Source organism: Numenius arquata, chromosome 1 (assembly GCF_964106895.1).
Source record: "Numenius arquata chromosome 1, bNumArq3.hap1.1, whole genome shotgun sequence".
Taxonomy (NCBI): domain Eukaryota; kingdom Metazoa; phylum Chordata; class Aves; order Charadriiformes; family Scolopacidae; genus Numenius; species Numenius arquata.
Genome location: NC_133576.1, coordinates 18,471,459 through 18,489,716, shown reverse-complemented (window position 1 = coordinate 18,489,716; position 18,258 = coordinate 18,471,459). Strand labels below are relative to the sequence as shown.

Below are 18,258 nucleotides of genomic sequence, written 5' to 3'. Positions count from 1 at the left end.
ATCAAAAAGCAACCCTTTCCTGAGGTTTGGCTTACTTAGACAAACAAATCAGAAACATCCTGGGAACAAAGCTCCACGTATCTTAATATCCCTACTCAGACCTAAGCCAGAGTCTCTTCTGCCTCTACTCAAACCAGAGAAATAAATGGTGTGCCTGCATCCACATCAATAAGAGCTATTCAGCATTTTCCCAGCACCCTAAGTTTTCAGGTAAACACTATTAGCCAGCTAAATATTTAATGTCACTTGCTATTCAGTAAAAAGGGATTGTTTCTAATAACTAGTTATATCATGTCAGATGCACCAGAACTTCCCAGTATCATAGGAGAGAGAATGAGTCAGTTATACTCAGAGCAGGAATGCCTTCTTGTGAAATTGCCTACCGAGTTCTTGAGACAATGAAATTAGGCTCTAGGCAGATTAAATTAGCTTCCAACACTTCAAGTTAGAAAGTTCCTGAAGGGATACTGGGGTGCCCCTTCCAGAAGGGCACAAGTGTCACTGAAAGCACCACACCAGTTGCTTAATGGCTCTTACCAGGAGCACCTACTTCATGCTCAAGCATTGACCGAACACATGCTTGTGCTCTGCCACCCTTACAAACCCAAGGTACTTTATCACTTTATGAGATTATGCTGTCAACACCACCCAGAAAGCAGTGCCAGGCAGTCGGATTGGGCTGATCTGAAGGGCCAGAATATCTCACCAACAATTCTTTTTCCTGTGTGATCATCTCTTATAAAGAAAAAGGAAATGAAGTGGTAACAGTACTATCAGGCTCCTTATACAAAATAAAATTAAAAAAAGACCTAAGGCAGGGTCACTTGCAGTGAGATGTGCGGACAACAGCATCTTCAACACGATCTAGGCCAAATTAGCTGTTCACATAAAGAGGTGCCATTGCATCTTTGCATACCCTAACCAGAAATTCAATTCCATTTCCAGCCTCCATCATCATTTCCCACTTTTATCTGCTAAATAACAAACAGCTTCCTCTCTCCATCATCTTACCTCAGCACAAATAGCCATTTTTGAGACTTCCAGGGACAATTTTTGCAGGGAGCAGAGGATCTGCAAGTGCTCCCCTGAAGCACTTGACTGACTGCAAGATGATTTTCCTACATTTTCTTCTCATGAAAGGTGCAACCAGTATCAGTTGAGCCAGACTGAACCCACGAAGCACTAAAGCCTAACCGCAATGATTTGGGCGAAGCGTATAATCTAGTCTGCTATCAGGTCTGCGAGAGTTGCCATCAGCAAGTCCCCAGGGAAGAGCTGAGTGCAGGGCAAGCCTGCAGTACAGTACTTCTTCACCCTTCAACACCGAGACGATGGCCCCATGTGGTTAATCTCTTTAGCAACACTCCACAAAAAAGGTCCCTCTAAGTATGCACCCATCAACCAATGTCTTGTTTCTACCACATTCTTCCACTATCTCAAGGAATCGCATCCTGTTGTCTGTTGTGTACTTGGTACCTTCATTAATAGCCTCCAGCTCTCATGCTGGAAGCAACAGTGAGCAGTTCATCCCAATCCAGTTTCTCTGGCTTGTCATGACTCTGCCCACCTGTCATACCTGCTGTCAGCCATTGCTTTTGCAGCTGAAGAGCCCCGGTTTGCTCTGTTGCTCCCTGCAAGGAAGCTCCTCTTTCTGCAAGGAACACCTCCAGGCCTCTTCCAATCCTAAAACACTTTCATCTGAGATGACACCCTGACCATACATACCAATAAGGTAGGGGTGGACAACAGGTTTATACAGCAACATAGAAGCACTCTTGGTTTTTCTTCGGTTCCTTTCCTACAGATCCTAATGCATCATCTGCTTTTCTTGACTGTTGCCATCTCACCAGCTCAGTGCTCAGCAAGGGCAGTCTGTGATGACAGTTCTTCCTCCTGAAAGGTCATGGCCAGCCCAGAGCCCATCTTTTTATTTGTGAAGCAAGGAGAGTCTTTCCCCATGTATATAGCCTCATTTGCTCATGCAGGCTTTCACCTGTGCTGAGGTGACTGCTTCTACCTGAGCTGTAAGAATTGAGGACCAAGGCAAGGAAGTCATGGGGAAAACATGAGATTTTCAGAACTGCTACCATTCTTTCAAGTATACAGGGACAAGCAGGCAGCAACCTGCAATTTGGACAACATGGTGACTCTTAGTTCTATTTGGGGCACATCTACTAAATACACAGGCAATACAACTGCATGGTGCACTATCCAAAACACCCAAGCACCAGCTTCAAACAAGAGAAAGTATAAACAGCAGGGTGAAAAGGCTTCATTTCATCTTAACAAACAGACCTTCGCCAGTCTCACAGTATTACCATACAAAATCAGTTTTATCTCAAACTTGATTTCATCATCATTATTTGTATCACAGACAGTAACCACCAAAATTTAATTAGCATGTTTATTCAAACACAAGTTACATGAGACCCTTTAAGAAACATATCGCAACTAGGCCTCCACATACCAGATTTTTTCACTTAGCTTGTCTACAAGACATACTTTGTCAAAACAGCAAAATCAGACTAATTAAACAGTTATGGCAGAGAATTGCATGAGGCAAAAACAGTTTTAAGAGCAAAGACCATACAGAGAACATATTACTGGATTACAGCCCAGCATGGATTGCTCCGAAAGCAATAGGAGGAAGCTTTCTCCAACAGAACACAAGTATACAGCATCATTAGTACACATTTTGCATTAATTCCCATAATTATTAAAAAATAGAAAAACATTAACTTCAGATATTACTTGGCTAGCCACTATACCTATAAGGTAAAACCATAAATGGACTAACTCTGCTTAGAAGGTGAAAAACACTAAGTCTCTAGAATTAACTAGAGCCCAATTCAGCAAACTACTTATGCATGTGCTTAAGTCCTACTGACACTAGTGGGGCTTACACATATTGAAGTATTATAATTAACATGGAGAGATTTCAGCATGCATCAACAGTTAAGTACATGCTAAATACTTTCACTGAATCAGGATCATATTCCTCAAAGTAAAACAAAGTTATATACACAATAAAAATCACAATCTTTTTCCCTCAATCTATTGTCCCATCAAAAGAAAAACCTCTACTGGGTACAAGAAAAACAGATATAGTTTCCTGAAGAAGCATGGCTTTTCCTGTTTTATTAACTCCAAAAGCATGCACAAATCAGTGTTAAAACAATCTTAGCTTTACTTTTGGTCTTCGGTCTTGCAAAGCAACAATTTACCTGATTTGCACCAGTATAGTATTAAAACTTTATATGCAATTTGCAAGTTAAAGATCAAGGAACTTGTTTCTTCAGTTCATTTCCCAAGTGATCGATAGATTCTTAGAACTATATAGCTGTACAATAATGCCAATGACTATATACAATCCTGCACAAGATACTGGAAGAAAGCTACAAAGTTACATAAATAAATGGTCAGCTTCAAAAATATTTGATTTCTCTTGCACTTAATATTTAAGTGTTTTTAAAAACACAACAAAAAAAAAAAACTCTGCAGTGTCGACATGTATCAGCCCTCTCTAAATAAAAAGATTTCCTGTAGAATTATCCTTGGCCAGAAGTTATCTGTATGGCTGTTTAAATAACATCAGTCTTGCCATAGCTATGAAATCCAGGAATCCAGGCAAATGTTCCACATACTTGGGAATGAAATATTCCCATTTGCTCAGAGGAATCTGATTGTTGGGTGTTGGTTGGGATTTTTTTTCTTTTCTTTTTTTTTAACTCTTATATAACCCACTATATGATAGTGAACAAAATACTTTTGTTTCATAGAAACAACTAACATTTGCCCACACCGGGCAAATGGTCTATTTACAGATACATTAGGACTGCCTGACTGACAGTGAGTGTGAGTTGCTGAACTCCAAGAAACATGGAGCTTAAAACGGCGACACTCTCTGCTGAATCGCCTTCCCTTTTAGGATACGTCTTATCTGGAGAATAGAAAAAGACAAAACATTAGTATTCATCATCCTAAAGTGAGTCATAATCTGAAAAACAAAACCACCACACCCTAGACCCAGTTCTGCATTCCCCATTTATCTGAGCCTAGGTTCAGCTACACCAGAATTCATCCAATTTTACAGCATTTGAACCAATGAAAGGCAACAGATTTACTCAGCTGCTTAAGTCACTGGCTTCTTAGGCCAAGAGTCACCTTTTTCATCATGTATTTGTACAGCTCCTAGGAAAAAGGGATTTTCTTCATCTCTTATTCAGGCCAAAGAACTGCCATACTACTAATTATGACAACAGCAAGAAAAGCATGATCTCAGGCCCTACTGACAGGAACAAGAGAAGGGATATTAACTCCAGTATGTTGCAAGGTTACAAAGAAAAATCCCAGCTTGACAGGAAAAGACTTTTGAGCTGGAGAAAACAAAAGCTACAAGTGAAACCTATAATTTCGTGTCTTTGTATATTCTACCTGATCCTGACATTAAAACCAAAAGATCCCTGAATAAAATGGCAATTGCTAAACCTTTTCCTTACAAGCTGCAACTCAAAATCCAAAAGAAACTTTTGGAGAGGACTAAGACTTTTGTGTAGATGGGGACAGACAGGAGCAGAGGAGAGGGTTGTTTGGTTTTTTTTTTACCTGTTCTCCTACAAGGCCATCCGGAACCAGATGAACTGGCTGCTCATTCTCCAAGTTTCTGGCACTTGGATCAGCTCCCTTTCGCATTAGCAGGCGCACAGCATCCAACTGACTCACCCGATACTGCAGGCTGGCAGCTACATGGAGTGCTGTGTTGCCATTGTAAGCCTGGAGAAGAAAAAGTAATTCTGTGAGCAGAAGCATGCATCTCCAGACACTCGCAGTGCCACACACATGCACATCCCAGATTATACCGGCCTTCCGGAAAAATCATCATACCTTTGCATTAACAAAAGTGAGGCAGTTGGGCAGCTCCAAAAAGAGACGAATGAGCTCCAGATTCGCTTCTTCTGCTGCCAAGTGCAAAGCCGAGCGACCACTTTTGCGATCCTAGCAAAAAAGAAACTGTTAGTCTTCTCTGCAGGTGCTTCACCTATACAGGGTGAACATGCAGACAAAACAGAAAGCAGCATAACTGCAGTGTTGAACAAAACACTTTGCACTACAATTCACTGAAAGTCAATCTGAATATATATTTTAATCTGAATACCTAATGAACAATGGACCACATCTCATTTGACAGTAAGCTTACGTAGCCAAAACTACCAAATGTTATACTAAGTAATGATCTCGCCCAGCACAGACCTAAACTGGACAGGGAAGCAGTTTTTAATTAAAATTTGCAGTTCAAGAACAAGGATCATCAGCACCATATTCCTACGGATACCTCAGTGCAGTCCAAGCATATTCTTACTTTTAAGACACAACCAGCTGCAGCCAGCATAGCACCATTCTTAATCCAGAAATTAGACTGTCACCTCCCTCTTTCCCTATGGTTCAATTTGCATTGATAATACCTCATTTTGAATAAATACAACATTCTCATTCCACTTGGGTAAATTAAGCTGTAGGGAAGCTTTCAAATTAGTCTACTTCCTTTGTAATAAAGCTAAGAAGTGGCGTGGGAGAAAGGGTCATGTTCTGCTTCCACATTCTCCCTGGATCTGGCACTTCACACAAAGCCCCTGTACTTACTTTCGCTTCAACAGACGCTCCCATTTGTATTAGAGTCTTGATGGTTTCTACCAGGCTCTTGTTTCTCAGCAGAAGCTCCTGGACCTCAGGGGAGTGAGGTGGCTGACGGTTTTGCAGCTCATGCAGCACAGCATTATGGGCCAGAACAGCACAGTGCAACGCTGTCAAGCCTTAATGTTAAAAAAAAAAAAAAACACAAACAAAAATCACCATTAATGAACAAATGCAATACAGAAGTATTGACTGGCTGCTTGGTTTGAAGGATGGATAAAGGAGCTTCTCTCCATGTCAAGTCCAGGCACAGTTGCACATTAGTAAGTGATAGTAATTGCTATTGAATAACGGCTCAAGATTTGGCTTGTCCATCACCAGAGAAGTTAAGTAGCAACCTACTGTGGGCTATGATATAGGAAGTGATTCAATTAAAACAGCTCTCTGGTGTCAGAGATTCTGGCTTCTGCATCCACCAATATATCACTGGCACTCACATGTTTTTAACAGCAGCCTGCTACCAGCTCCACTCTCCATGCCAAACACAGCAATCACATGTAAGAGGGAAGAGGTCCTGACAGGCACAGACTAACCATGTTTTAATCTGATAGATATGCCAACTGTAACGTAATTTCAATTGTAATTGTAAATTCTAACCTGGCAAAGATATACCCCATTTTTATTGCTTCTCAGCCCAGGCTAACCTCCACATCAGCAGCCATAAAACATTGTAACATCCAGTAACTCTGTAAATTATCAGCTCTTGACTACTCACCATCATAGTTTGTTGCCTCAAGGTCCACATACTGATTGCTTCCCATGGCTCCCTTCTGGATTGCCTACAAAAGTGGGAACAGGTATGCATTTAGGTCTTAATCCAAACCACATATTGCTTACTCAAGTTTGTATACAGTCTTACTGCAACAAAGTTGCAATAAATAACAGCATTACGAAGATACTTAATATTTAATTGTTTTCATAGACTAGTGGATTCCACCAAATTACTCTAACACTCAGGTGAGAGCCTTACCATGAAATTCAATCTCACTTTACGCCCTTACTATAGGGCCCTGAAACATACTCACGAGGCTACGCAGAGAGAAAGATAAAGGGAGGAGTGGTGTTTTCAGAGTTTCCCAAGACAACTAATACCAAGTAGAAGCCTTAACACTCAGGGCAGAGCTACGCCTGCCGGGTTCTTACCTGAAGGACCTGGGCATGCCCCTTCTCAGCACAAACATGCAACGGCGTTCTACCCCAGCAGTCGGTGGTGTTGACTTGAGCCCCCAAGCTAACCAGGTCCTGCACAATGAGATGCTGATTGGCAGCCACAGCAACCTGGAAAGCACTCTGCAAACATCAAGAAGAAAATTTAAGCTATTAGTCATCTGATCTCTAACAGGAAAGAGCGACTAAAACAAATAAAAAGCCTAGCTACCTGGTATTATTTAAGCAGTGATTATGAATACCAGGAAGCCAGGACAAATGAGGCAGAGCACATAGTTTTACCAGCTCAAGGTGATCCCAAGAAGTATTAATAGCTCAAGGTTAATATTAGTATGCAGGCTAAATCTTGGGGTTAATATTAAATAACCATTTCACCACATCTTCCTCAAGGTCCAGACATGCAGAAGCACTCAGGTGCGCAAAGCAGGTGCAAGGATTTTGAGAACCTCACCTGGCCATTGTGCTCTTTAATATCCAGCATGTGCAGGGCAGCCATCTTCCTCGCAAGAACATAGGAGAGAGCTCGTCGGCCCTGGGCAACTGCAATGTGAAGGAAGCTGCGGGAAAGAGGGGAAACACAGAGTTACACCACCACACAAGCCGGGGCTCAAATCATTACAGAGATCCAAACATATGGGAGCAGTGTTACACTGCCAGCTTCAGACCTCCTCTGGGTGACTAAGAGAAGAATACAGGCACCTTCTTCCCAGGATAATTTAAAGCATCTAAATTAGAATCTTTTCCTCCCCATTTACTAGATAAAAGTCATTTAACAATAAGTACCTTAAATTAGACAAACACCTTATCTACTCAGTCTGCTGCACTTCCATACATCTCAGTCCATCAGCAAGAGCATGGGTTTCATTTAATTTGCCAAACTACTGCACTTGTGACACACAAACACTGCTAATTAACAGCATCCATTACAACCCTATGGTCCACCAAAATCCCAACAGAAATATTCCCCAACCTTCCACATCAGAAACAGAGATAAACAGCACTCACGTGTCTCCATCCGAGTCTTTTGCAAGGAACTGGTCTTGAGAGATGTTCGCCAGTTTGTTTTCCTCCTGCTCCACTTGCCACTGGAAAAACGACTTGCCCAACTGCGTCGTGCTTCTGGCTAAGTTTTGGTCTGGTAGAGAGACATTCAAAGTCGCCAAAGAGACACTGCGCTCCAGACTACCACAGATGTTAGTGGAAAGCAAGTTGAAGTTCGGAGCATGGGGGCTGACATCAGCCTGCGCGTGGGCACTGGTCAGAGGCTGGAGGGGAGCAGAGATGCCCTCTGAGCCTTCAGAGTCATTCAAAAGGGAGGAGAAGCTCTGCGACGGGCAGTACTGCAGCTCGTGGCTCTCGAAGGTGTTCTGCTGGTAGCCAGGAGACTGCTCACTGGAAGCAAACGGCCTGTAGTCCAGGGAGGCATCTGAAGGATAGCTCTGTGACAAATCCTGGTTCTGCGATGGAGGGAACTGGTAATGCTGTGGTGGATCAAGCATGTGCTGGGAGGTGTGATCTTGGAATGCTTGGTACTTCTGGGATGGGGAGAAAGCCTGTGTTCCCGGGCTGTCCTGGTATTGCTCGCCAGGTGAGCTGTGACTGGAGACAGTGTGCAACCAGCTAACCTGCACCGTGTTCAGAGAAATGGGGCTCGACTCATTCTTGATGTTTATAATGTTCTGAAGCAGGTCAGAATTGCTGTCATGTTTTAGGTCGGTTTTATGCGTCTCCTCCATGTTATCCATAGAAGTTGGGGTCTGGGGTGGTGTCTGTTAGGAAAAAAAAAAAAAGGAAAATCAAAACAAACCCCAGAATGTCAGAGGTATAATTGTATCTGGCAGTTTCTGATCACACAAAGCAAATGGAAAAATAAGGCACAGAAAGGATTACTGCAAACTTACCAGGAGGTGCGGGTGAACATTAGCTTGGCGTTTGAAAGAAGGTCCATCAGAAAGGAGCTCAGGAGCCTTTCTTTTGCCACTGTGACCTAGTATGCTCTTCAGCTCTGCTGAAAAGAAAATAAATTTAGAACCTGTTTGGAGGTTACTCTTACAATCAACTTCTAAAATCTTATCAAAGGGTTATTTAAAAGAAAGGGGTTTGTTACCTGTATACTGCTCGTAGTTCACCAATCCTCCTTGTGCCTTTGGAGAAAAATCCAGATTGTTCCATTATTATAATGTTATTTCAGAGGAAAAAAAAAAAACAAGAACACAAAACCAAAAAGAAAGAAGCAGAGACTTGCTTCTATAAACATTGAATATACCTTAGAATAATTCTAGTACATGATCATCTAACCCTAATTTAATTGCTGTTAATTAAGGTTAGAAAATGGAAATACTTTTATGGAACTTAAATGAAAACCACTATTTTTCTTAAGGCTTTTTAAGCTATTTGTTACAATACCACAAAACTCACAAAAATTTAGAGAAAGACACTGTTCCTTGCTGAGGTCTGAGGATTATTTTTTTAAACATAAATAAGCCAGCCAATTTTGTACTACTTCAATGCCATGAACTTTTCTGAGCAAAAATTTTTCCTGTGACAACAGCTATCTAGCAAGCTCACAAACACACACTCAGAAAGACTATTCCAAAAAATCCACTTTAATCTTCCCAGATTTTTTTTTTTTCCCCTGTTTCTATCTTCTCAGACTGGAGGGGTCTGCCTTTATATCCGGTGCTCCGCACGGAGGAGCACAATAGCATGACAAACTTCTCTTCTGAGAAGATTCCCCAACTCTTAGAATGAATGACCTCATTCGAGTTAACAGGGAGTTTCTGAGGTTTCATAACACAAGGGGTATCTTTATCCAAACTCCCTTTAGAAAATAAAGCTTAGTAAGAACACTTTTAGGTGCCTCCTTCTCCTACAGTAAACCTTCTCACTAATTGCTTCCCAGTTCTTCCATTACGTATTGAAAAGGAAAAACACTGACTCCATCCACATCAGATAAGGCAGAGAGTTTGTTTCTAGCGTTATCGCATGCCTTTTTTCTTTCTTTCTTTCTTCTTTTCGTCAGCTTCAGCAACCATTAAAAGCACTTATGTCGGTGCTGAAAAAGGCAGGTTACCTTGCTTTCCTCCGTGGTGGAGCCCGAGGACATCTGCTTGCTGTTCCTGAAGTGCAGCAGGAGCTCCTTCACCGAGTTCTTCACACGGACCCCCTGGAAAGGTCCTCTGTGCTGCTTCCCGCCCCCCATGTGTTGTTCAACTGTTGGGACACGAAAACAAAACCCGAGTTTAAGTGAAAACGGAGTCAATGGCTTAAAAAAAAAAAAAAAAAAAAAAAAAAAAAAAAAAAGAAAGAAAAAAAAAGAAATGAAACCGAGAACGCTCGTGGAAAGCAACCTAAATCCCCGGTCTCGCCGAGAATAGCCGAGGCGAAGCACCTTCCCCTCGCCCCCCCGGCCCCCGTTCGCCATTTTAGGGGCCTGCGGCTTCTCCCCCGGGACCCTCCCGCCTGGTACCGCCGCTGGAAGCCCCCCGGCGCCGGGCACCCAGCCCCGCCGACACGCTCCCGCCCCACGCTGAGCTCCCCCGTTTCGCCGCTGCGGGTTTTTTTTAAGTCCAAAAGGGTCCGCGACCGGTAGAGGAGCGGGCGGGAACCGCGGCTCCGCGCCCTGCCCCCGCCGGCCGCAGGGAGCCGGGACCGCCGCCGGGGCACGCCGTACCTTGCAGCGCGGGGCGGGTGCCGCCCCGGGGGTCCCTCCGGCCGCCGCCGCGGCTGCTCACCGAGAGGTCCGAGTCGGAGCCCGGCGAGCCCGGGGCGGAGTGGGCCGGCGAGCAGCTGCCCTCGCTGGAGTGGGGCGAGGCCCCGTAGAAGTAGGCGAGGTTGATAGGGCTGCTGAGAGCGCCGCCGCCGCCGTCGACGCCATCGGGCGCCGCGTCCCGGCTGCTCTCCACGATCATGGCGGTGCCGCGGGGCGGCGGGCGGCGGTGGCGGAGGAGGAAGGCGGCGGGCGGCGGAGCGGGAGCGGGCACTGCCAGGGCTGGGCGGCTGCGCAGCGGGACTAAGGGGCGGTGGCGCCGGCGGTGGCTCTTATAGAGGCTCCGCCCCCCCAACCCCCGCCGCGGGGGCCGGGCCGCGCTTCCCGTAAGGGCGGGGGGGGGTGGCCGCGCGAGGGGCGGGGCGGGGCGAGAGGGGGGCGGGGCCGGCGGCCGTGTCCGCTCACTCCCCCAGCCCGGGCACCAGGCAGCGGTGTCGGGGCGGGGCTGGGAACGATGGAGGTTATGGAGTGGATGGGGATGATGGGGACGGGGTTCGGGTGGGATGAGGATGATGGGGTGGGATGGGCATGATGGGGAATGGAGATGATGGCGTGGGATGGGGATGATGGGGAATGGGGATGATGCGGTGGGATGGGGATGATGGGGAATGGGGATGATGCGGTGGGATGGGGATGATGGGGAATGGGATGGGATGGGATGTTGCCTTGCACCCTGTCCTCCAAAGTTGTCCCTGGGGGCCTCCCATAGGTTTTGCGGCCCTCGCTCGCAACACATGCAACCCCAAATTTCCACCCTCTTGTGTGGCTGGTGTGGCTCTTGTGTGGTGGAAACCACGAGCATCGCCCCTGGCCCTCTGCCGCTGTTGGTGCAGGCTCACGTCCCCGCACGCACTTTCCCCTCGCCCCAAGTGTGCTGGCACGGAAGCGTTGGCCCTGCTCCCGGCCAGGCCTCAGCTCCAGGGAGGCTGGGATTGGGAGAACGGGGATTTTTTTGGTCATGTGCATCAAGTGGGCAGCATCCAGAGAGAAGGGGAACGTGAGCGGTTACTCACGACAGAGATGAGTCATCTCTCTTCCTCTGTTATCGGAGCGTGTAGTAGGCAGGGGGCAGACAGAAGGTATTTTGGTTTTAGGTTGCACCACGCTGCGGTGGCAAAGCTTCTCGGTCGAGGCCGGCGGGGAGAAGCGGGCAAGCAACACAAGGCCGAAACGAAAAGCAAGCGAAACTGTGTGCCTGTGATTACTGTTAACACCACTACTGAGTTATTACCACTATTCACAGGGGAGACTCCTCAGATTTCTACTTTTCAAACAAATATTTCTGCTTTCCTCCCTTTTGCAGAAGTCACCATCTTCTAAAATAAGAACGTGCGTTTTTGTCCACGAGGTTGCGCTTTGGATGCTTTTAGCATCGTGGCTGCCCCAAAATAATATGTAGTAAAACAACACGGTATTTCTAAAGTATATTATGCAAATTGGAGGTCTATAATTTACATTATTATACATGTTTTAACTGTCTTCAAAAACATGGGACAGGTGCAACATGAAATTATATTAATCAGCCCATGAGGAGGCAGGAGAGAATTACTTTATATTATTCAAATATTTCTTCCACTGTCAGGTGAAGGAAGGGTTCCACTGGAAATTAGCTAGGCACTTTTCTACTCCAAGGACTGCTTTTTTACCATAGATTGAATTTATGCAGTCACGGTAAAATTTGCAAAGGTAACCCATAAAATCAAATCAGATGCCAAGTAGTGCCATAAATAGCACAGTCTAATAAAGGTAAAAACTCACTAGCTCCCTAATCAGCAGCTATCTCCCAAGTGTGCCTTCTCCCTCACTCAATGAACCTCTTTATGCGAGTGATGATTTGTTAAACCGGGCTGTATGTTTTAAACACGCAGGGAGCTGGTTCTCTGTTGTTCTTCAAGCCTCAGATCTCAGTTATGATACCTTAGCCTTAGGTAGACACTTTTAAGTACTTTCTCATTGAAAGGCGCTTGCTGCTCGGAGATCCTTCAGCCCCTGAATGCTCTTTGCATGCTCGGTGGCTGATGGGAGGACCCACAATCCAGCTTTCCAAAAGCAGATCCAACTGATCAACCTTTGCCTTCACATCTCTGCCGGGTAGCCCAGAAAGCCAGTCATTTTTTTAATCTAGCCAGGAGGGTCTCAAACTACCGCAGCAAATGGATCTTGTCTTTTAACAAGCAAATGGTAATGTGAATCTGAGAAGTCTATAATCAGAGTTGGCATCATAGTTGCCTGCAATTCCCTTAAAAATGTCAAGATTTAAAGTGGATTTCAAACCAAAAGTGGATTTCTCTCATTGTAGTCCTACTGTGTCATGGAAGGTCCCTGAACCACACGCAGACAGGGACAGACAGCACCTTTATCCTTGCTATTCAGTAACGATTTTAGAATGGATTTAATTGAAGATTAGTCTTTATGTATGAATGAAAACTATTCTATAAAACCATTTAATGAGGTTTTTGTCTTAAAGAGGGCGTGGGATTTCTTTTTCTCTTCTATTACAAAGTTTCTACTCTCCTGAAGGCTGAATTGCTGACTTGCTCTCCTTTTACCAAGCAAAATCCACTTCGGGCAACTGTCTGATACCTCAACTCATACTTGTTTCATCAGCGACATCTTATTTCTCAGGTCTTTTGGCATAAATCTACTCCCAGTCAAAGCAGATTAAGACAAGTCTAATTCCACCGAGCTCTGTAACAAAAGGCTCTTTCAAAAATACACACACCCATCGGTTGCACAAGATGAGCTGGCTCCAGCAGCCTTGTGCTCTCAAAGCACTTCCATGCAAGTTACTGGTAAATTATTGCTACATCTACAAATTGTAATTATTAATGCTGCAGACCTTGAGCATTTGGGTTTTGGCCCAAACACTACGTAACACCTGTGGTCACCCAAACCCCATGAGGTGTCTTCAGCCAAAGAAAGTTCCTCCTGGGCAGGGCGGTGACCAAAAGCGCTTGTCACCTCTTCTCCTGACAGGAAACCCAGCGCAACCCATACAGACAGCAACAAACTGGGAAAAAGGGGCGGGGGGGGCGGCTGGGAAGGTGCTGCAGGGCTGTGGTGTCCAGACGGTTTCAGCCTGCTTTGACCGAGCTGTAGCACAGGGCAATCCACTAACCTCCAGAGCCGGAAAAGGCTGCGAGGCCAGCACGGAGGAGGAGGATGCCTCAGCTCCCCAGCTCTGCCCTCCCAGGTTTTCATTGCACTACCTCCATTTACGCGGATGTACCAATAATGCCAACTAGTGGCCAGTATTAGCAACATTTGTCCTGAAAGCTTTCTTGCGTACATCTGGAAGTAGTGAGATGTGCTCATCTTGGTATCTCAGACCACTGCAAAAATCAGAAACAAAATGCATTTTTTTCCAAAAACTCAAGTATATGGGTTATACCAATATACTTGATCACTGAAACAGCTTTGAACGCTGCTTTTGAGCATGTGACTTGTTTACACACCTGAGCTGCTTTGAAGTGATCTGAAAATTCAGATAAGAACAGAAAAAAATCCTGTTGTGTCAAAGCTTGCACTCGCTGGGTAGGGGTCTCATTGCAAAAATCAGGAAGGTTGAAAGCTAACACCTTAGACCTTCACCACCAACTAAGCATCTAGGCTCATCGCAGTCATGTGTCTGCCTTCTGCTGTCCTGCTCAGAGCCAGCACCTAGAAAAGATGCACTAGACCTGCTGCGCTGGGCTTCCCTCTGCATTAGGCCTCCAGGAACTGTGTCCTTGTTACATGGAAACAGGTGAGCCACTGCCCTAAGTCAAAGCAGAATCAAGGACCCTGCTCAGTGTTTTGGGATTTTCCTGTTCAAAGAGACTTCCATGCTTTCAACACCCTTTTTAATTGTAACCGTGGGATTTTCTCATACTGAGAGCAGCGTTTCAATAACGATAGCACAAATCCAGACGGAGGGAGACATTTTGCTGCCCAGCTTTTAGCTGTCTCCAGTTTATCCTTTCTGACATGAGGTTTGCAGCCCGAGCTGCGACAGCGCTGGGCAGGGGACGCCTGGGCCGTCCTTCGAAGGGGCAGCAAGGCAGCCAAAAGGAAACCTCCAGCACAACTGCCTGTGATTAGCACAGCAAAGCCCACACACGTCATCAGGCAGCAGAGGGGGTACCAGGCAGTGAGGTTCAGCACTCTTAGCTTGGAAAAGTTTCTGCTGCAAAGCTCGGGCAGAGATTTGTGCATGCTTGCAAATATATCCTCCCAATAGCCTATACCATCCCCTATAGCTTCACGTCTAAGTCATCACCACCAATCTAATCCCTGATGTAACCTGTCCCTACTTCTCTATGGTCAAACGATGTGGCCTCACAGTTTACCCTCACGTCCTGGTCCCAGAATTGGTAACAGTGCTCTTAATGTGAGCTCAATTCTGGGATCGCAGGTGAGCGAAACCAACTCCTTTGAGTGAAGCCTGGGCATGGCTTGCTCCAGGGCAGCTCCCTAGAGGCAGCATGGGCAAGACTCTGCTGGTTGTCTCCCTCTATGTTAGCTTACTCTTCAAGAAGGCATCCTACCTCCTCTTCCCCCTCAGAAAATGCCCTTGAAGCCATAGCTCCAGGTCACACATGTGACAGGTTGAAAGAAAAAAAACAGCAACCAAACAAACAGAAGATGCATCTTGGGAAGGCCACATGGGGCTCAGAAGAGACCAAGGCAAAGGGTTGTTATGCTGTATGGATGCAGCTGGTCTGCTATAAAGAAAGGGCTAGCCTTTACAACATCAGTGTGCTGCTCAGTCCCTGGGGCACATACTGGGGTGAATGGTATAACCCCAGTTATATATATATTTTTATATATAGATAAATAAAAAATACATATATAGATATATAGAGAGATATATATAGCATACATGTATATGCTACATATGTAGGCTTTAACTAACTAAATGCATACATAAATAAATAAAGCAAGCTCAGAAAGTGAAGCTTTGCCCTCCCTGTAGAGCTGCACGTAGTCACTTTGCCAGGCACGTAATCCCTCCTAACCATGAGTGAGGAGCGTGCCAGCTCTTGGAGCTGCCCATGGCTCAGTGGGTACAGGAGCAGAATAAACATCTCTCTTCAGTCTGTCTCCTAAGAAGCAGCGCAGGACAAAGGTCAGCCTCTAGGTAAGGTGGCAGAGCACAAACTACTAGTAATGAGTGACTACTAGTAACAAGTACTTGGTTTTGCAACATGTTTCTGGAGCAGTATAACCTTTGTTTCTTAAACTGGACATAAAAATGGTACTTTACAATCCAGTTGCTTAATGCAAGTGAATATTTGCTGTATGGATGTCAAATGTTCCTTATTCTCCAATGGGTGTAACTAGCCTCCTGCTGCAAAGAGTGCGTTGAGGTGTACAAACACCACCACCACGACTCTGTACCCAAGCAGCATTTTCACGCACCATGCAAACCCCAAGCCATCCCACGTAATGCTCGGTTTGCTTTTAGAACAGCAACAAGGAAAACAGAGGTAAAAGCTTTGTAACTATTCTGTTCAGGATTCAATACCTGCGTTTGGTTTAACGGTTTAGGAGACCACAGGTCAGCAGGTTGGAAATGGTCCATGACATATTTTTTGCTCAAAAAACCAGTACAGAGGAGTCACTGTTTCTTCCCTCTTTGCTATACTTGTATTGCTACATTCTTCCCAGACGTTGGTCTCCAAGACTGACATTCTGGGATTAGCCTGAACTTCAAAAGAGGCTATGTATAATTCTTCATATTAAAGGAAAACTCAGACTACTTATTTAACATATATCTTTTGGGGCTTGCTCCTTTGATCCAAAAAATGCCATCAATTCTGCTTTTTCCCTCCCAGGTTGTTTGATATTTTTTAAAAAAATGAATAAATTTTTAAAAACATTAAGTGGGTGGCTACTAAGCAAATCCTTTCACATTGTGTATATAAATCAGCTGAAATCAGTACAGAAGAAAAGAAACCCCAAACCCAGCCAGCGTTACAAAGCTGGCTAAGTGGATCTGATTTCTGTGCAAGTAAACAGTTTCCCTGTACGTACACCTTGTGTTTGTGGACATTCCTCTCAACATACTCACTGCCTTCATTAGTCATGTTTTCTCATAAGCTTACATATCTCATTAGTGCCTTGCAGTAGGAAGGCATGGCTAAGAAATACACGCACCACTGATGTCACAGTGTGTAAACAAGGAGCAGAAAGCCATTTCCCCATAGCAAAGGGCAACATCATATGTCACCTGTAAAGGATAGTGTGTGTACATAGATGAGGTAAATAGTGCAAGTTCTTCCCTTGAAATATTTTTCTCGTTATGATATTCCAGTTCGGGAAGGGAGTTAGCATGGGTTTTCAGTGCTGGTTCGGAGTCTCTGTGGAGGTCTAAAGGGGTAAGCATCGGTTACCCTTGTGACTCATGTTAAAGATTCCTAACTCGCTTTTAACTCAGGTGACCAACCTGGTCCAAAACCTCTCATTCTCAGCCCACACTTATTTTATTTTCTGCTGTCAGATATAGGAACCTGTGCTGTAGCCACAGCTCTGGTGGACTTCATTTTCAGTCTTCCTGCCTTCCACAAACAAGAACCACTTCAAACACCTGTAAAACAAAATCACTTTCTAGCAGGGACTGCAGAGCTGTCTCAATGCAGCATCACCATTCAACTCTTTAGTACAGGAACAAGAGGAAAAACTACTTTATTACAGCCAGACTAACCCAGAAAAATATGATTTTTCAAACTACAGTCTACTCAGGACCCTGTTTTTCTAGTCTCTCAATTTCGGTGTAGTAAAGGATAACCTATCTAAGATTAAGGTTGCCATACATCCAGGCTTCCCAAACACATGTTTTTCCACTCAAAAACGTTGGCCAGGTGGGTTTTGAAAATTTACCCACTTCTTGGACATGGCAAACCAGTCACATCTACTGGACAGCAGATCTAACTGGGCTGACCAATCCGGAAATCCCAGGCACACTGGCAGCATGCATGCAGACGAGCCATGCTGTGGTTGCAGGGCAGGATCAGGATCAACACCTGCAGGAAGCCTCAGCATTGATCTGTACAGCCCCACACAGCCTGTGAGCATACCCTCAGCTCAAGAGTACAGTTCGGCATGCAGGAAAGCCCAGGCAGAAAGAAGACAAGCACATAAAAGACATTTGTTACAAAGATCATTGAAGGGAATACCCTCATCTTATGTCTTGATCTTATTTCACTGTTTTCCAGTTTACAGAGTTTAAATGCCTTCAGTTTAGAACTCCATTCACTAGAGAAATTTCCAGACAGACATGGCTGTCTGACCTTGGGAAAGTCCTGAAACTCAGCTGTAGAGCTGTCCTCCATTAGTCAGACAAAAATTCAATAACCAGGAAATTTTCTCATTTAAAAAAGCACCTGAACCAAGGCAGCCAAATAAAATTTTATTACAGTAGGGAAGATGTTAGGTTGCTTCCAAGCAGCAGTACAAAAACTTTCCTGGTGCTTGGGATGAATTGCATTTACTAGGGCAGTTTTTATCTTCAGTTAAATGTGTGCTAGGGCAACCGGGCAACATCGCTCCATCTATGGGTCAGAATTTGCTGCCACTTAAGTCTCAACCACAGATGTCCTATGTCTGCATAAAGGATATTAATATGATGGAAAGGATACTAATTCTTTCTT

General features: G+C 44.8%; 1 protein-coding gene across 1 annotated transcript; it reads right to left on the bottom strand.

Moving 5' to 3' along the window:
* Window positions 1-3,726: 3,726 nt before the first annotated feature.
* Window positions 3,727-10,718, bottom strand: NFKBIZ (NFKB inhibitor zeta). The gene is made up of 12 exons (XM_074147016.1): window positions 10,532-10,718; window positions 9,932-10,071; window positions 8,966-9,002; window positions 8,760-8,863; window positions 7,864-8,627; window positions 7,310-7,415; window positions 6,835-6,981; window positions 6,407-6,470; window positions 5,641-5,810; window positions 4,885-4,995; window positions 4,606-4,773; window positions 3,727-3,940 (listed from the first exon to the last, which is right to left on the bottom strand). The coding sequence occupies exons 2-12, from the start codon at window positions 10,058-10,060 to the stop codon at window positions 3,887-3,889; spliced, it is 1,854 nt and encodes a 617-aa protein (XP_074003117.1). The 5' UTR covers window positions 10,061-10,071; window positions 10,532-10,718; the 3' UTR covers window positions 3,727-3,886.
* Between the last annotated feature and the right edge of the window lie 7,540 nt (window positions 10,719-18,258).